At 41.4% G+C, this 18,882-nt stretch overlaps 1 protein-coding gene across 1 annotated transcript; it reads right to left on the bottom strand.

Annotated features, from left to right (window-relative positions):
- Positions 1–1,652: 1,652 nt before the first annotated feature.
- Positions 1,653–18,004, bottom strand: pnpla8 (patatin-like phospholipase domain containing 8). Its single transcript, XM_074698615.1, has 10 exons — positions 17,917–18,004; positions 15,222–16,334; positions 14,633–14,782; positions 14,371–14,522; positions 14,198–14,292; positions 13,949–14,120; positions 13,808–13,865; positions 9,498–9,692; positions 5,806–6,001; positions 1,653–2,815 (listed from the first exon to the last, which is right to left on the bottom strand). Exons 2-10 carry the CDS (start codon positions 16,164–16,166, stop codon positions 2,541–2,543), a joined length of 2,238 nt encoding a protein of 745 aa, XP_074554716.1. The 5' UTR covers positions 16,167–16,334; positions 17,917–18,004; the 3' UTR covers positions 1,653–2,540.
- Between the last annotated feature and the right edge of the window lie 878 nt (positions 18,005–18,882).

Genomic DNA, 18,882 nt, shown 5'->3' with positions numbered 1-18,882 from the left:
AGCCAACATGGATCCAAGATTCACACAGAAAACAATTAAATTTGGTGGTGGAAAAATCATGGTCTGGGGTTACATCCAGTATGGAGGTGTGCAAGAGATTTGCAGGGTGGAAGGCATCAACAGCCTAAAATATCAAGAAATGCTAGCTACCTCTTACTTTCCCAACCATGAAAGGGGTCAAATTTTGCAGCAGGATGGTGCTCCATCGCATACTTCCATCTCTACATCAAAGTTCATCAAGGCGAAGAAGATCAAGGTGCTCCAAGACTGGCCAGCCCAGTCACCGGACCACAACACAACTGAGCATGTCTGGGATAGAATGAAAGAGGAAGCATGGAAGACAAAACCAAAGAATCTTGATGAACTCTGGAAGGCATGTAAGACTGCTTTCTTTGCTTTTCCTGATGACTTCATCAATAAATTGTATGAATCATAGTCGAACCGCATGGATGCAGTCCTTCATGTTCACACAAGATATTAAACTGATCTAGGTGCTGCCCAAGTAGCTGCCTGTTGCAGCAGCTCTCTCTTCTTCGCCCGTTTCTTGTAATTTTTTTGTCTCTTTTTCGTCATCTGTGTATTTGGAGTGGATCATTACTTTGTATGGTTCATTGTTGGTCATGGACACCAAACGTTTTGTGGCTTCAGTGATATTTTTACTACTTTTCTCTTGTGTTTGTCTGGAGATCCTACATGTAACCATGGCTGCATTGTTTACATGTGAAATCAGCTGTTAGCAGCCTGTAGCATGTCAATGCTAACTAGTGTAAGGCTTGATGATTTCTCACAAGGTGAGGAGGAGGAGGTGAGGACGACGTGCTGGTTCTCGGGTGTGAGCTGGGAGGTGACGATGTCCTTCCATCCATCGTTGGGAACGTGGGATCTATCTCCAGTGGAATAGACGAGCTAGCCGTGCTAGCCCAGTGGCAGAGGGGCTGCCGGAGGGCGGAGTGGCATCGTGCTGTTCATGGACGTGGCTGACGGAGCTGACATCAGACGCCTGCGCCACATTGGAGGAGCTTCACCTGCTGTGAGCAGACAGGATCCAGGAGACAGAGACTGAACAGACTGCTGGGGAGGCTCAGTCCTGGACCCTGTGGAGGTGGAGACTGGCTGAACTGGAGAGTGGTGAACGGGATGTTGTCATCTATTTTCTTATGGTCCTTTTTGCACTTTCTATACACTCTCTTACTTTTGTTTTCTTAAATGCTGCTGTGACTCCTGAATTTCCCCTCGGGGATAACTAAAGTATTTTCTATTCTATTCAATTTCTCTAAACATGGATCTCACAGCATCCCTCCTTGATAAACTGATGTTTAATGCAACATAATTTTGTATTTGAAGTAAATTATTTGTTAAATTTTCACTTTACTCCCTGTAGGTGACAAAACCTTTGTCTGGCCAAATCTGACCTTTCTCTGTTCAATAAATGATCAAGCTTTCCTTAGTGAAGCAAACTCATTTTAGTATGATAAACATAATTTGGAAGGGCTTTAGCTTTCATATGAGCCATTTCTAAAACCAATGGATTAATTAAAAGTTAGGTTATAAGCTGTTGTTTCTACAAAATGGATAAGTGACAAGACTTTTGTCAGGGACTATACTTGGCACAGACCCCAATAATACAGAGAACTTTAGATTTCAAAACCAGGTTTTATTTTTTAGGACACATTAAGTTTTTTTTTTTTAATTCCATGAAGCATCAACATAAAACTACCAGGATAGTAAAAAATGCTTCCAGACTGAGGAATTCGGGCTTGATGAAGGTAAAAGGCGAAAGCTTTCAAAGCTTCATAAAATGGCCAGGATAGGAAGCATGCTTTGTGCAAAGAGGAAAACAGTGATCACATTCTGATATCATCAGCATAAGAAGAATCTGGTTAGAAAGTTTAGTTGATACAGGCAGATGAAATGATTAGCAGTTCTTATTTGTCATGTATTTAACAAGAGAAGAGGCCTTCAATAATAAGTTACAGTTACTTCAAACATTATGTTGAACTACATTAAGAATCCTTTACAATGAGCACGAGGCCTGTCTTTTGTACAGTGGGTAAAATATGAAGTCTTGTTTCTCTACGCTGTGCAATGTTCATGTTAATTCAAGTGACTGAAATGTAAAGGAACATCACTCTCATTCTCTGTGAATAACTTCAGCTTCCTCTGGACCAGTTATTCATAAAATTATCATAATGTGTTGGCACATGAATGTCTTTGTGCATTCCAAACTTACTCTTTAGTCAGTTTAAAAGTCATGCTCATACTTCTTCCTTCTCCTGTTGTAGTGTCTATTATTATTCTGTGCCCATTTGTTGTTTTTAGAAACAAAACAGCAGCTTTGAGTGCGTTGAAACAGTCTTTAGGTAGATGGTAATGAAACCATGTTAACTCAATTGGCATTTCTTTCAATTTTGCCAAAGAGGACGCGGAAAAAAGTCAATTTTGTTCCCCATTCATCACTTAATCAACCAGTTGCTTAGAGTTTGTTCACTACATGTTGTCTCACTTTGAAAATAATATTTGTGGTCACTTCAATCCATCACCTACAGCTTGGAGACAAAGGGGAGCCCCTCGTACATGTTGGCTTTGAGCTTGGCCCACTCGGCCACTCTCTGGATGGTGCTCTTCTCCTGGCCCAGCACAGCCGCTGCCTTCTTCAGCTTGGCCTCGTTGCGCTCCAGGTAGCGCTCACCCTCGCTCTTGAGAAAGTTCAGCTTCTCCGTGCGGTTCTCGTTTAGTGGGATGTCCTCAGTCATGTAGGGGTTGAATCTGAAGTATGTGTCAGGAGGCAGGAGAGCGTCCAGCATCGTGTGCACCTCTAAAATAGGAAGATTTTGGTTATGGAAAAACAAAAGCTGGTGGTTAACAGGTAGAGGGCTTTTGTTACAAACACTGGAAGAATATATTTTAAAAACAAAACCTACACAGGTCAGTGCACTCAGCATGTATGGTATTTGCCTCTATGCTTTCACCTTGAAACAGTTCAACTATTAGACCACAGCAATGCTCGTCAATGTCACACCTCCCTCTTTGACCAACCATTACACTGGGGAACATTTTGAAAAAAAAAATTCTGTTGAGTTAGATTTTTACGCTGATAGAAACTAAAATTAGCATGCTGATTTCAAAACTACAGTCAGTTTTTTCTCCACAGCTTACCCTCCAGATAAGCAAAATTCCACTGGTTAGCTATAGTAAGACTTGCTAGCTGATTACAATTGGACTCATCTACAGGTTTAGCGGCAACAGTGTGATGAGAGGTGTATGCAGCTCCCAATAGGTCAGTACCATCAATATCTACAAACAGAAAGCTAGCATAGTAGGAATTAAGACGAATTGTGCTGCTTTTCTCTGGTGGCTGTGGCTCAGTGGTAGAGTTGTTGCCTCTCAAGCAGGGGCCCGATTCCGGCTCCTGCAGTCACATGCTGAAGTGTCCTTAGGCAAGACACTGAACCCCGAATTGCTCCCCCTGTTGGTCAGTGGTGTGTGGATGAGAGTGGATGTGTTAGTTAAAACTGATGGTTTTAACTAATGTATGTAAACCTCTGCTATTAGTGTGTGAATGTGGTGTGGATGGGTGAATAAGTGTAAAGGGCATGGAGTGGTGCAAGAGACTAGAAAAGTGCTGTATAAGTACTGGTCCATTACCAATACCATTACCATTAACATCAACCTTATAATCATGGGCATATCACTATAAGTTATTTATGTTGTTTTTTTAATTTTCAAAACTTGTAACTATTCCATCTTATTGTTTTGTTTACATAGGTATATTTCCTTTGTTCCAGATCATGTCTGCTCCTGTAGCTCATCCAGTAGCCCTATCCTTTGTAAAAAATATAATAGTGTTAAATAAACATTGCAGTCATGCTTGTTTCTTTCAAATTTCATTGTATGTCATAATTTGAACATTTTATAGAACAAGCACATATCTGCTAAGTCAAGTATTTTTCATATTTTGAGAAAATGAGATCCTATAGTTCAAAAACTTGACGTGATAGAGAAAACTGAGATCAGTTTTGGATTCCGCACCCAAAAATTACTTAAAAACAGCTGTCAGACCAAACTCAAGAAAAATTGTGTTCCCCAGTGTTATCAAAATGGCAGGACTTAAAGTCTAAACACCATATGTTGTTTTCTTGGACTAATACTACGTTTTTTTATAGCATGTCCTCTTATGAAAGCAAATATAATAGAGTTCATTTTAAAACATACTTAAGAGTCACTGAGAAGAGTCATGGAGCCACAGACAGCTTCTGTAACCTAGCAAGGGCTGCTGAGTTTTAGGATCCCTAAAGGATCCGGATTTTCAAATGGGATGAGTTACATTTACTGCAAAAACTGGAATCTAAGCATGTATGTCTTAGTTTCAGTAAGAACTGTGTTCATATTAAATCTATCAGCATGTTTTTACTCAAAATAAGTCATTTACATAATAAAACACTCAGATTTCAGTTTTGCACTGTTTGTGGTACACTTGTGGACTAAGTAATACTGACTAACAAGTTACTCGTAAACTTTGGTGCATGAAGGGAAAACAGTGTATGGGCAGGACAAATTCCCACTGTGCTTTTTTAAGGTTGTGATCTAAAAGCAGATACTTTTTTTTTTTTGCAAAGGAAACTAACAAACTGTTAGACAGTCTGTTGCAATCTTTTTGGACAGGCTGCTGGGAGCTCTTTTCACAAATTAAGAGACAAAGTATATGTAGCTTTAGAAATCTGTATCTGGATGTCTGTTTGTTACAAATTAAAATATTAAGTAATGTTAAAAAAGACGTTGCATATCACTGTAAATCATAATAAGTTGACCTTACTCAAAACTGAAAGATAAAGATAAAGATAAAAGATAAAAAAAATACTTTATTCATCCCCAAAGGGAAATTCATGGAAAGATGTGATATCAATAAATTTGCCTTGTGAATTAAGTAAATATAATAATAAAAATTGAAGCAGATCTGAACCACTTAACTAAGTAACATTTTAAAGTACAGCTGGGTCTCATATCCCCAACATCCCCCCCTAATTCATGCTTACAAAACCTATCACAACAAAAATCAGCTCCAATGTCATAACTTTGGTAACTGTGAGTGAGGAGGAAAGGTTGTAGATATGAGACCCTGCTGTAGATTGAAATATTGTCCTCTAGGGGGCACATTTTGTTTAAACCCACTGAGTAGTGGTCTGTGCTCCATGGCACAGGGTCTTGTACCTACTGACTTTTGCAGTGTGTGCTTCATGGTTGATACATTAACAAAACGTTAAAACGTTTGACTAGACTATCATACTATTTTGGCCAATTTTGAAATTAAGTGTAAAAAGATATATTTATTTTTGACACAGTCAGTCCACGCTACATAGAGCATGGACAGCTGGTCCACAGACAAGCAGTCAGTATAATGTGGAGTGCGCTACTGCTGCACTCTGGAAGTACAGCAGGGTTTCATATTGACTACGTCCCCTCCTCACTCACGATTAAAAAACGCAGTCACAAACTGTTGATTTTAAGTTGTGCTAAGTAAACAGTAACAAAAGTTAAACCTACCGAGAAATCATCATTTTCAACACTTAACACCCAGACATTTTAGTAAATTGAACTTACTAACAAATTTGAAGTTTTCATAGCTTAATCCAAAGGAGTAATTTGAACTATGGGGTTCACAGTGTAGCCTGAGTAAAGCCTCTGTATGACCTACTGTTTAAAGTGAGACTCACCAGAAACAAACATTAGCTATCTTAACCATTTAACAATGGAACCGTTTTCAGATTTGGGGGTTTTAGGTTTTATAACTGTTTAAACATGTCTTACCTTCTGTATCTGTGGCACTGCTGATAACATTAGTGAGCTTTGCCTTCAGACTTGTGTAAGTTGTGCTGTTCTTCCCCGCTGTCTCATAACGTCCGGTGCCTAAAGACAACACACACTGCAGCGGAGTGTTTGGCCACAGACACTTACACTCATGGATGGCCAATGCTGTGGGGTTGTTGATCAGAAGTCCTCCATCCTAAAAGAAGACATAAATTACTCCAAAGAACTCCAACCAGCCAAGCCACACACTTACACTAATGCAGAAAAAGTGGGTCAGAGGGTTATCAAACTTAAAAAATCTGCAGTGGACATGTTCTAGTGTAAGGGACATGTATTTCCAAAACGTATTATTTGCTTTTCATAGCTCTTTGTTAGATAGATCCTGAAGCTGTTAAGTCACCTTAAAGTGATCCTCCGGGATGGAACAAGTTGGGTCCTATCACAAGGTTTAGGGCAGAAATGACCCCTACAGCAGTGTTTTTGTGCAGCAGAAGCCCAGAGCGCTCGCACCAAACACCCCCTCCCTGCTCCTCTGCTGGTTTCCTCTGCACTCAGATGGGGCCATATTTTACTTGACCAAAAACACAAATAAACGGACTCCCACAGAAAAAATCTGATATGGGTCTGCATTCACGCTTTATTTAGAGAATTTTCAGCACGTTACTTTCACACAAAAACACAGCTAAATAATGCTCTAGTTGTGTGTCTTTTCGTCCTGGCAGACTACCTGCATTTGTTAATATCTGGCACGCCGTGCGCGCGTGGACTGATACACTGAGCAGCGAGCGCCTCGTAGCCAGCTGTGGCGCTGCAGCGGAGATAGCGCCATTTTACGACACGATGAGAACTAGAGCCTTATTTAGCTGTGTTTTTGTGTGACAGTAACGCGCTGAAAATTCTCTAAATAAAGCGTGAATGCAGACCAATATCAGATTTTTTTGGTGGGAGTCCGTTTATTTGTGTTTTTGGTCAAGTAAAATATGGCCCCGTCTGAGTGCAGAGGAAACCTGCAGAGGAGCAGGGAGGGGGTGTTTGGTGCGTGCGCTCTGAGCTTCTGCTGCACAAAAACACTGCTGTAGGGGTAATTTCTGCCCTAAACCTTGTGATAGGAACCAACTTGTTCCATGCCGGAGCATCACTTTAAGCATTTCATAGGTTAGATGTGGTCACAAACCGAGATTAATGCACCAAAAAGGCACTTGAAATGAACAGAGCAACTCTGTGTTGGTATATATTTCTTGTGACATTCTGTAAGTCAATTGGGGTGAACTGAGCAGGCAGTCCGGAAGCAGTGAAGCTCCAGGCCAGAGATGTGCAATGCTGGTTAAAGCCCCTTATGTTCAGGGGAAAACACGTAAAGTTGTCAGTTCAGCCAGCTAAAAAAGGACATTTGAACTGATTGGTCTAGTCTTAAGCTTTTTGAAGAAACACTAAACTAATCTCTATTTATTCCAGGTACCTAATCCTGACTGAACCAGAGGCTAATCAGAAGTTATGTACCTGCTTTGTTTCTTTCTTTCTTATTAAATAAGGAGTTAAAGAAAAGCTGAATGGAGCAGATTTAGGGCCCTGAGTCCTGTTTTGGACTACATCCAGCACCCTTGGCGGGGTTGACTGTGCTGGAAACACACCCATGCAAAGTCTGATCCTACCCAGCAGAGAGGGCAAAGGTCACCTCCATGCCTCCAGTGGGTGTGGGTTTATCAGTCAATATTTCTGCCTTCAGAACATTAGTGGAAACATGTCTAAAACACCAAGAGCCTCATCGTAGATGCTCCTTAACCCTCAAGTGTCAACTTTTCAATCAGAACAATGTTTACACCAGAACAGGTTGATCACACAGGTGAACCTCAGATCTGACCCACAACCTCTCACCCTGAGGTTCAAATTACAGCCTGCTCCCAGGCACTAAATATTTGGGTTATTTTGCAATTACTAATTTCTTCATCATTCTTCAGCCCAGGCAAAAAACACAAATTCCTTCTCCACATTAAGGCTGTGAATGCTTCTTATCCCACTTTGTTTATGTGTGTGTATGAATTTTTGATGCCGTACAATGTTGGAATTGTCCTGAGAAATACTGCCATGAGTGCTGAAAACTAGAGTAAGAGTGAGAGCAGTGGGTGGCAACAGGTGCCCACACTGTTGATGAAACACTCTGCAGCTTTAAGAGGAATGTGTAGAACAACACACACTACCAGTTCACTCTCCATCTCTTCATCTTTACTGTTGTCCCACAATCTTTGGGACAAACTCTGAACAATTCAACTGAAATAAGTGAAAATAAAACCCCCCAAAACTTCACATTTAAGGCATCAAGTCAAGGGTGGAGGTTGAAGAAACATTACTCAGTTTTCCTGAGCTGTTTTTCCTCCCTTATACAGTGAGGAGAGTAATACGAGGAGAATAAAGCCTTTGGTTAGTAAACCTGCAGAGTGGGACCACAGATTAGCAATCCTCATTGTCTACAACAGCCCAGGGGCTTGTAAATTATATTAGAAAGCAGCAATGGGGTGAAAAAAGGGAAAAAGCTAATTCCCCTTAAGTACGTTATCAAAATTGAACTGAGCCTTGAGTCAAATCGCTGCCCATAAAGACCATCTAAAGACATATGACCTACTAATCAGTCTTTACAAAAACAAGGCATAGCAGGCGCTTTGGGATATTGGTGTGGTTTACATTCAATCTTAACAAATTGAATTCATGCACGCTACATACATAAGAAAAATTCCCAGTCTGATTCTTATCAATAATACCTTCTACACAGACCTAATCTATCATTAACGAGCCTAATGTGTTTTCCTTTTCTGACCGAAGAAAGAGCCTCTACGTCATTAGCAGAACACTGCGAAAAGTGAGATCTCAGCAAGTGTCGATGACTTACCTTCAGTAAAAAATCCTCACTACCAAAGAACAGGAAAACACCTGCCTGCGACACATGTAAGAGAAATCTAGATGGCTTGAAAGCCAGTTGGCATTCAGCTTTTGTTAGAAATCAAACTGTAAGCTTTTAATTTTTCTCCTCAGAGAGTCAAGGCGGGGCAAAGAGGATACAGCCTTTGATGTTTTGTAGGTTGTTGAACAAGGGTCAACATCCCGTTTAGAAAATGAAGCCTGTGTAGAAGTGCCAAAACTTGCATTCATCAATTCAGCAAGAATCCTCTCGAGGCTGGCTACAAAAAGACCAGAAACCACGTACACACCCAACTATCGTGATGCATACATGTATTTGTGCAGTTCTTGGCAATACTTACCCCAGTGTGTGTGTGTGTGTGTGTGTGTGTGTGTGTGTGTGTGTGTGTGTGTGTGTGTGTGTGTGTGTGTGTGTGTGTGTGTGTGTGTGTGTATGGTATCTAGGCTTGCATATGTCTGTGTGTAGCCGTCTGACAAATGGGGAGGTACCTGAGCTTAGTTTTTTAACACTCATTTTACCCTCTCCCCCCATTCCTTTCCCCCACACATATAATAGTATCCAATCAATAAAAATTGTATTGTGTGTTTAAAACCTCTGTTGGGACAAAGTCATTAAACCTCAAGTCAGTCTGAGCAAATTAACTCTGTTTTTTGAAGATAAAATTTCCAAATCAGTCAAATTTGACCAGAACACAACATACGGGTTAAGATCAACTGGATCCAGGGTTCCCAAACTTTTCAGCAGAGCTGAACTCAGCGACAACAGGTAATTTTCGTACCTGGTGGAGATCTTTCCCAAGGACAAATTCCTGGAAGTATCCAGGAGCGGCAGATGAGGCCCTGATGGCTTGCCACATTTTGTGTTTGCAGTCTCCAAGGTAGTGGGATCTCACCCCTGGCATGAGTCTGTAGTTCCTGAACACGTAGGCCTTCAGGGGTAAACCCCTGTTCACAATGGCACTCACTGCTGACACCTGGTGGACAAAGGAAAGTCATTTCTAAGCCATAGATGGATACCCATTTATGACTGAAGTTTTTGGAGCATGAAAGAAATGAAAGTTTATTCTTACAGGTGGTGAAGGAAGAAAAATGCAAGGAAAGACTTAAAGAGAGGAACTGCAGTTCAGAAGAGGGGCAAAAGGACAGACAGAAAGCCAAGAGGCAGAAATGCAACATGAAATGATGAAGGTGTGAGACAAAAAAAACTATGAATATTTAAGGAAATTTAAGTGGACATATCATGCTTGTTTCTCATTTTCACTATGCCAGACTAGGATGCCTGTAAAGCATTTCTGCCCTCAGTACAAGTCATTTAGTTCCTTCATTGCCCCACAATAGCGTTCTCAATATCCTCAGTTTAGGCCATTCTGAAGATCTGGTTGAAACGCTCAGTTTCCAGAATGACCTCCAGTAACCTCGCAACGTCACAGCCCTTTGTGCTCTGATTGGTCAGTTCTATCAGAGGGGCGGAGGGGGTAGAGCCAGGGGGCGTTTTTTGCAGCATGGCAGTATTTACAAAATCGCCATATTGGATGGGGCAGACCGAGCGAGTTTGCTGTTTGCCGAAACTTCACCATAAGTCATTGATAGCACTAATAAAGTAGCAGAGTGTAGGATACGTCCTTTTGTATTGGACCCCGAGTCAGACCCGGACGGTTCTGCAGCTCAGGAGGAAGAAAATCCACCTAGACACAGAGCAGAGTCCCTGCATCCAGCATCTGAGGGGGGATACTCGGCTCTTGGTGGATGTATTCCACGGTGGCGGTTGTGTGACTAACTGACATCACAGAGGAGGAGCTGCTTTATCAGATTACTCCAATAAAAATATAGATACCTCGTTTTGTCACGACGGTCAAAATCTCGTGGCCACCTAGCAATGACCTATTTTCAGACGCATCAAATCTCGTTCTAGGATATTAGAAAAAATACAATATCTCATTTTAAAAAAAATTAGGGGGTGAAAGGTTTTGTTTTCAAATTTATTATATTATATGTAAGTATTAAATCACGGATCAGCATGATATGTCCTCTTTAAGGGAAAAAAAAAGACAGATGGGAAAGAAGATGGTGTCAAAAATCAAATTAGGGGAGAAAGAAAATAAGAGGAAAGGAGGCACATCTTCAGGGACGAAGGGTGGATAACAAGAGGTAAAAATGTGTTTATGTAATGAAAGATAAGGAATTGGAAAAGGGGGAACAAGGTTGAAAATACAAAAAATCAGGGCAAGAGAAAAAAAAATAGAGGAAAAGGGATATGAGCTCAGGAGAGAAGATGTAAAAGGAAAGAGAAAAACACAATAGAGATAACAAAAAGGGAAGAAAGCAGAAAAAAGAAAAGGAAGTTCAGTGCTCAGACCGATTCTTTTCATCTTGTATATGCTTCCTCTCGGCACTATATTGAGGAAACACTCCATAAACTTTCACTGCTATGCAGATGACACTCAGCTTTATTTGTCAATGAAGCCTGAAGAAACCGCTTCCACTGCAACAATAGACGTAAGGTCCTGGATGAGCAGAAACTTTTTACTGCTGAACTCAGAGAAGACTGAAGTCATTGTTCTTGGACCTAAACATCTCAGAGAGGCTTTCTTGAACAACATCACCCCCTTGGACGACATCAACTTGGCTTCCAGCACCACTGTCAGGAACCTGGGAGTTCTTTTTGATCAGGACCTGTCCTTTAACTCTCACATCCAACAGGTCTCAAGGACGGCATTTTTTCATCTTCGTAATATCAAGAGAATTATACACATCTTGTCTCAGAGCAATGCTGAGAAACTAGTCCATGCTTTCGTTTCTTCTAAGCTGGACTACTGTAACTCTCTTTTATGTGGCTGTCCTAATAAGTCTATTAGGACTCTTCATGCTGCAGCTCGGGTACTGAGAGAGCACATCTCTCCAGTGTTAGCATCTCTACACTGGTTACCTATAAAATCTAGGATAGAGTTTAAAATTCTTCTTCTGACTTACAAAGCGCTTAATGGCATCGGGCCATCCTATCTTAAGGACTTAATTGTTCTGTATTATCCATCTAGGTCACTGCGTACTCAACATGCAGGTCTGCTCGTTGTACCTAGGGTCTCTAAAAGTAGTCTGGGAGGTCGAGCCTTTAGTTATCAGGCTCCTCTTCTTTGGAATAACTTACCGGTTGAGGTCCGGGGAGCAGACACGGTCTCAACCTTTAAAAGTAGACTTAAAACTTTCCTTTTTGATAAAGCTTACAGTTAGAGCTGGATCAGGTCTGAACCAGCTCTTAGTCATGCTGCTATAGGTTTAGACTGCCGGGGTAAAACTGACACACAGGGCTCCTGTTTCCCTCTCTATCTGTCAGTCTAACTTCTAGTCTTTACTGTCCTGTTATAGTTACTGACCATACACCTCTCTGGGAGGATCTGAGTTTGTCTTGTAGGTTCCTGGGGATCAGTGATGTGGACGGCCTGTTGGTGTGCTCCTGTCAGACTCCAGCTGCTACGGCTTTGGATTATTGCCGTGAATGGCCTACTGGTTTAACTGTCGCCACAGCGCCAAACTTCGGACTATTAGTGTGTCCCAAATCGCATACTTCCATACTGTGTACTCAAAATTTTCAAATTGAGTGTACTAAGCATACTACATACTCACTGGCTTAGTGCGCAAATTTTGAGGGTGTAGTGCTGTCCCAAATCGCATACTGCCGAGTGCCATACTTACCGGGAATGATGACATGATGTGACCTCTTCTTCTTCTACGTCTAATTGTGACCGGCTTCCAGCGCGTTTCCGCCAAACACCGCCACTATTTGCCAGCAAATTTTCAAAGCCTTTTCAGTAGTATATTAAGCACAGCTAATAACACGATCAGCGGTGTAGAGTTTATTAATGGGGGTCGGTGCAGCTGACTGAAGCTACCAAGAGAGCTACCGGGGCGCTGTGGCAGTTAAAATACATCCACAAATTAAATGTCTGAGTGGTGCTTCTGGTCATGTATTCACTGTGCAGGGTCTAACCCGCTTGTTATTATATTTACCTGGTTCACCGGGTAATGCTAGGGCCCCGGTAACTGTTAGCCCAATGAGCTTTGGCATTTGAGATAGCTGTTAGCTCAACTAGCTAGGCTCGAGCAGAGCTTGATGACGAGCTGATCATTTGAATCAGGTGTGTTGGAGTCGGGTAACATCTAAAACATGCAGGGCAGGGGGTCCCCAGGACCAGATTTGAGAAACACTGGCATAGCCTATCATTCGCAGGACAAAACAAACAAAAACAAGTTACACCACATACACAACGTCAACAGCTGATGGTGCTTGGTGGAAACAACAAGTGTAAAAAACAACATCAATAAGTTACATTTATACATTGCTGCCAGAGGATGAAATGAGTGCGTTAAGTGTCCACAGCTGCATACTCAAAATCCGGGCTGATTTGAGTACATCATCCTGGTAATTTTGCATACTCATTTTTCGCATACTATGCATACTGTTTTTCATTTCAACGCAGTATACTCAAAATTTTGAGTATTTAAGTATGGAAGTATGCGATTTGGGACGCACTATATGTCTGTGTCTGTCTCTCTCTCTCTCTATCTGTCTCTCTCTAACCCCAACACAGTCTCCTCAGATGTCTGTCTAACATGAGTCTGGTTCTGTCTGAGGTTTCTGCCCGTTAAAGGGAAGTTTTTCCTTGCCATTGTAACTTGCTAAATGCTGCAAAGTCCTGTACTCATGGTGGATTAAGATAAGATCAGACTCCTTATCTTGTCTTGACGTTGGGTTTCATGCTCATAAAATTTTATTAACATTTATGGGTCTAGACCTGTAAATGTTTTTGGAAAGTGTCTTGAAATAACATTTGTTATGATTTTGCGCTATACAAAGACTGATTGATTGAAGTCATGCCAGGGGATCAATGGATGAGTTAAAGAGTATAGGAATGATGGGTGAAACAAAAGAGAGACAAAGAAAAATGAGGAAGGGACTAAAGAGAAACAGTTCAAAGATAAGACAATGAATAAGTGTATTTGTGGCATTTTGCCTACATATGTCTGAAGTCCAGAGTTTGTATGAATGAAAGTTGAAAAAGTCAGTCCTTCCAGTATCTGATATCTGACTTACTTTAGGACAGTTGGGATCCCTTGCACTCTCAATCATTATCCCCTCACCCATCCTTTCCCTAAAAAGAGACAAGTCACATAAATAACAAAAAAGGAAGAATTGGTTAAGAGTTCGAAACATAAAAGGCTCCCTCTGACTCACTTGAGGATGTTTTCCCACATTTCGCTGTCATAGAAAGCATGACTCCAGCCCATCTTCACGGTCCCAACTATGACGTTCTGTTTAAACACATCAGCTCCAAGCTTCCTGTACATGTCTTCACACTCCTCTAAAGGGATCTGAAAAATGCCCAGCATGAAGGCCAGAATTGCACCTAAGTAGAGAGAAGTGAGTGATGTTTGTCATCTGGTGTATGAATGAATTCATATGTGGGGTAAACTATCAGCTTACCCGTGCTGACTCCACAGATGTAGTCGAACAGCTGGTGGACTGGTTTGCCTGTCAGGTTTTGTAGTTTATGAAGAGTCTGTAGGGCCAGAAGTCCTCTGCAACAATAGCACAAGGTTTATGAACGTGGCTACCAAAAGTTTCACTAAAGTTTCCTCTTCTGGAAGTTTGTTCACCTTGTTCCGCCTCCATCTATTGCCAAAACCCGAATCCCTCTGCCTTTAACCGGGTCAGTGAAGCCAACCAGAGCCAGCGCCTCCCTCACAGCAGCCTGGAGAGGAAGATCCCTGGCTTGTCGAAAGCGCAGTAGGGAGGGCAACAAGCTCTCCTGAAAGGTCACAATGAAACACACATATACTCACAACCCATCTGACAGTTAGCTAAACGCCAGTGTAAGTGAAAAGCAGCACAAACACACACACACACACACCTACCTACCTGTATGGCAACACCTCGCGTCTCAGGGAACTCCAGGAGGTGATAGCTGAGCTCCTCCACTCGACTGGTGAGGAGTTTGACATCAGTGACTCTCTGCAGGCCTTTAACCAAGACTCTGGTCCTGTTGTCTACACTCACCCTGGCTATAATCTGTGAAAGGTACATACACCATCGACAGATCTAAGATACCATCCAAGAACTATCTTTTCTTAGTTTTTTGTTTGTTTTTTTGTTTGCTTAATCTGTTTTCAACCTAACCTAAAAGTTGATTTAAAACCACAAACAGTAAACTCTGTCACTATGGCACTGCAGAACATACAGCCTTAGCAAGTTTACATTTTATTGCTAGTAAAATTGTCTAATTGGATATAACATGAGCCAGATTCACCTGACAAGTCCAGAAAATGTCTTAGTTCAAGATATTACGTGACAAAAATCATGCCTGATTTGCTTATAAAGACAACAAAGTGTCTCAATATAAACAGGTAATATTTCCCTCATTTTCATTGTATCCTTTTTAATGGCCTATTTCAGTTGGCAAAACCAGCTGCACACTTAGTACCTACCAGAGCCACACAAAGGAACTCACCTTTTCTCTCTGCATCAACAGCTGCTGTGCCTGTTTTTTTTCTTCATCCTGCTCACTTTCAACCTTCTGTTTTTCCCTCTCCAAAGCAGACTCTTCCACATCAGCTGCTGATGGCTTTTCTTTCTCAGCTGCAATGCTTTTGGAATCCCCTTTGAATTTGGGTACCAGGGGTGCAATGTAATTGCCGACAAACGCCTGAACGCTGGGTCGAGGGTAGGAGAGATAGTGGGTAAAACCTTTTCTTGGAGACGTGGTGGGCGTGGGGATAGGATGAGGTGAACTTTCAGGTAAAAGGGTTTCAGAAGATGGTGTGTCTACTGGGAAACATGGCTCTTTTGAAGGGGGGGGAGAGGTAATGGGTGTGTCATTGTTTTTAGCCTCTGCCACTGCAGACAGAATAGGAATGTGGTCCTCATATTTTTGAGGAACTGAGCTGTGAGAGGGCTCTGACGCACTATCATCAGCTACTTTCTGTTGCGTCTTGTTATCATCTGGGCCCACTTGTGTGCTTGTGCCAAAGTAGCTATTGATGTGATGAGCTAGAATTCTGTAAGTCTCATCCATGTTGGTGGACAGAGCAGCTGGATGAAACAGCTGCATGGTTTGCTTAGCCACAGCTGAGGAGGAGCTTGCTGCAGATATGACTGCTGCTGCAGCTAAGCTGGATGTGGACTTCTTTGTGGAGACGAAAGGTTTTTCTGTGACCTGCTCTTCCTCTGCCTTGTTGCTCTCACAGTTTTCTTCTTCCTCCTTCATGGTGGTTTCAGGTGAAGGAGCAGCAGCTGTTTTCTTGGCAGTTAAGATCTCAGCTTTGACAAGAGCTTTTTCAGTATGGGTGCTGTCGACTGCAGCACTGCAGGGCTTGAGGCGAGAGAACTTAGAGATAAGGTCTGTGCTGCCCACTGCCTTGGTGACGCTGTCGAGGGTGGTCCTGATTCGCGACATGCGTTAATTTGCAAACTTGGGACCGGAGATGAAAATTTGTAGTTAATCAGAAAAATGAGTAGTGCTTTAAACGATGTAGCATTCTGGTGGATGCCTGCCGCCTGCTACACTCTCTGAAGTGAAGAATTCATTTTGATGGAATATATGAGCAGATTTATCCAGTTCCTCCTGGAAAAAAGGGGAAAAAAGCTCAATTTAGAAGCCTTAAGTGGACAAACATTCATGTTTATCATATACATAGTTTATCCATGTTAAAAAGTATTTTCAGTTATATCCCTCAGATCCCAATCTATTTATCAAGTTAAACAGTGCTTTTCTAGTGATGATACCATCATTTTTTGGTGATTTAGAAAATAGCATTGCAATGTGCTAGTCACTGTTATACTTTTTGTTTTACATTCCTGCAATTCTAGTGCTATGAGGTATGATCATCTAATGACAAGATCTGGAGACAGCAACTAAAAGTAATTGATTAGTATGGGGAAATGAAGTAAAGTAAACAAAATGCAACATACAATACTATCATGTATCAGTAAATAGGAAGTCGGCTCCGTTGCAGGCCCTGCCTGTCACTCTGGTACCCATGGATACTGTGAACAACACAGTCTTCTAAAACACAACACTTGCATTCTCGACCCACTGAGTGCTGTCACTGTTGTAAAAGGACACGATGGAGGTCGACAATACAGCTCTAAATCCGGCGTCAGCACTACTTGTGAAAACTATGTTGGAGAAACACCGAAGCGGTGTCATGGATCAGGTTGATGCCGCCCAGAATGCTGATATCAACTGGACAGCATGCAAGGACTTCACGATCGATGTGGGGAAAACCCAAATCGGAGAGTATATCCAGACCTGGAATCTTCAGTCCTGCTGGCTCTACAGTCTGGATTTCCTTGCCTCGACCGAGGAGGACCACCACACCTTCTACCACTACGCAGCTCGCTTCAGCACCCCGACCCCACAGGAGCCCGTTCCGGGGACAGCTAGCGTCTACTTCGTGGTGGGCATTTCTAAATACAAGCCCCAGACTCAGCCAGTAAAGGTGCTGTTTGTTATGGAGACAGGCAGTCTGGTTCACACACCTGGAAAGACCCGGTTCAGAAAAAGGTGGCTGGTGGACGTGATCGAGAGCAAAGCTTTGCTCTGGAGAGGTTTAAACCTTTTTAACACATGAAGCGATCATTGCTGTACTGTTCTGTAAACCGTTTTACGTGTGTATGAATAAAACGGAAAAAAACTATCTGTTATCTAAAACTAGACTTCGTTATACACACTGAACAGCGAGCTAGCTCACTGGACAACAACACCCACTTGGGAGGGTAAACTGGTAGCTCACAGACTGACGGTATAAAGTCTACTGTAAGCAGTTCAGTATGTATAACAGGTTACACCATATTGATAGACATACTGGTGATCTATCTATCTATCTATCTATCTATCTATCTATCTATCTATCTATATATATATATATATATATATATATATATATATATATATATATATATATATATATATATATATATATATATATATATATATATATATATATATATATATACAAGACAGACCACTCAGAGATACACTGTAAAGATTTGCTGCATTAGCTGCATATGACAGACCATTCAGAAATACTCTGTACACATTTGCTGCATTAGCTGCTGCTATGTTACCCATAAACAACAGAAACCTGGGCGTTGAATTATTTTTTTGTTTCATTTCAAGCAACAACACATTGTTTAATTCTTACCAAACGGCATGAACCTCTGACAAACGATTCCCCGTGGTATCGGTTTATTCAATGAACGGGTACCGGGGCTTCTTACATAAACAGGAAGAGAAACGGACGTGACGTATAAGCGTTTGGCAATACAATGTTTTAGCCACCAGGTGTCAACAAAATACTTTTCAGAGAGAAATACACACACAAATACTGCCACAAATACCATTTGTTTTTTGACAATTAAATTTCACGGATGTTGGTTTATATAATCTCTGAATTGATCAAATTTTATTGATCTAGCGATTTTACTACTACTGCTACTACTATTGTGTGCGTGAGTGTGTGAGTGTATAAGCGACATGCCATACACACACACACACACACACACACACACACACACACACACACACACACACACACATATATATATATATATATATATATATATATATATATATATATATATATATATATATATATATATATATATATATATATATATATATATATATGATAGATAGATAGATAGATAGATAGATAGATAGATAGATAGATAGATAGATAGATAGATAGATGAATAAAATGCTTTTTTCATCGCCAAAGGGACATTTATGTAGTTTGGGCTCATCTTCCAAAGATTAAATAATTATAAACTCTGATGGCTGCAAGGAGGAATGATCTTCTGTATCTCTCAGTCCTGCAGCGCACAGAGGTGCGTCGTCCACTGCTGCTTTTTCTTTTGGACTATGATGGTGTGGAGTGGGTGATCAGTGTGACGAATGATGGCCTCCACTTTCTTCTGTGTATACCTTTCCACCACAGCCCCCAGTGAGTCCAAACTGGATCCAACCACAGAGCTAGCTCTCTTCACCATTTTTTTCAGTCGCCTCTTGTCCTTCTGCTTTAAACTATTTCCCCAGCAGACTGCACCATAAAACAAAACGGTCACTACCACAGACTGATAAAACATCTGCAGCAGCTTTTCACAGACGT

This window comes from Halichoeres trimaculatus, unplaced genomic scaffold (genome assembly GCF_033239565.1).
Source record: "Halichoeres trimaculatus isolate MK-OKI-2021-1 unplaced genomic scaffold, fHalTri1.1 fHalTri1_scaffold_21, whole genome shotgun sequence".
Taxonomy (NCBI): Eukaryota; Metazoa; Chordata; class Actinopteri; order Labriformes; family Labridae; genus Halichoeres; species Halichoeres trimaculatus.
Note: the sequence above shows the minus strand (reverse complement) of the source record. Positions and strands in the feature narration are given on the sequence as shown.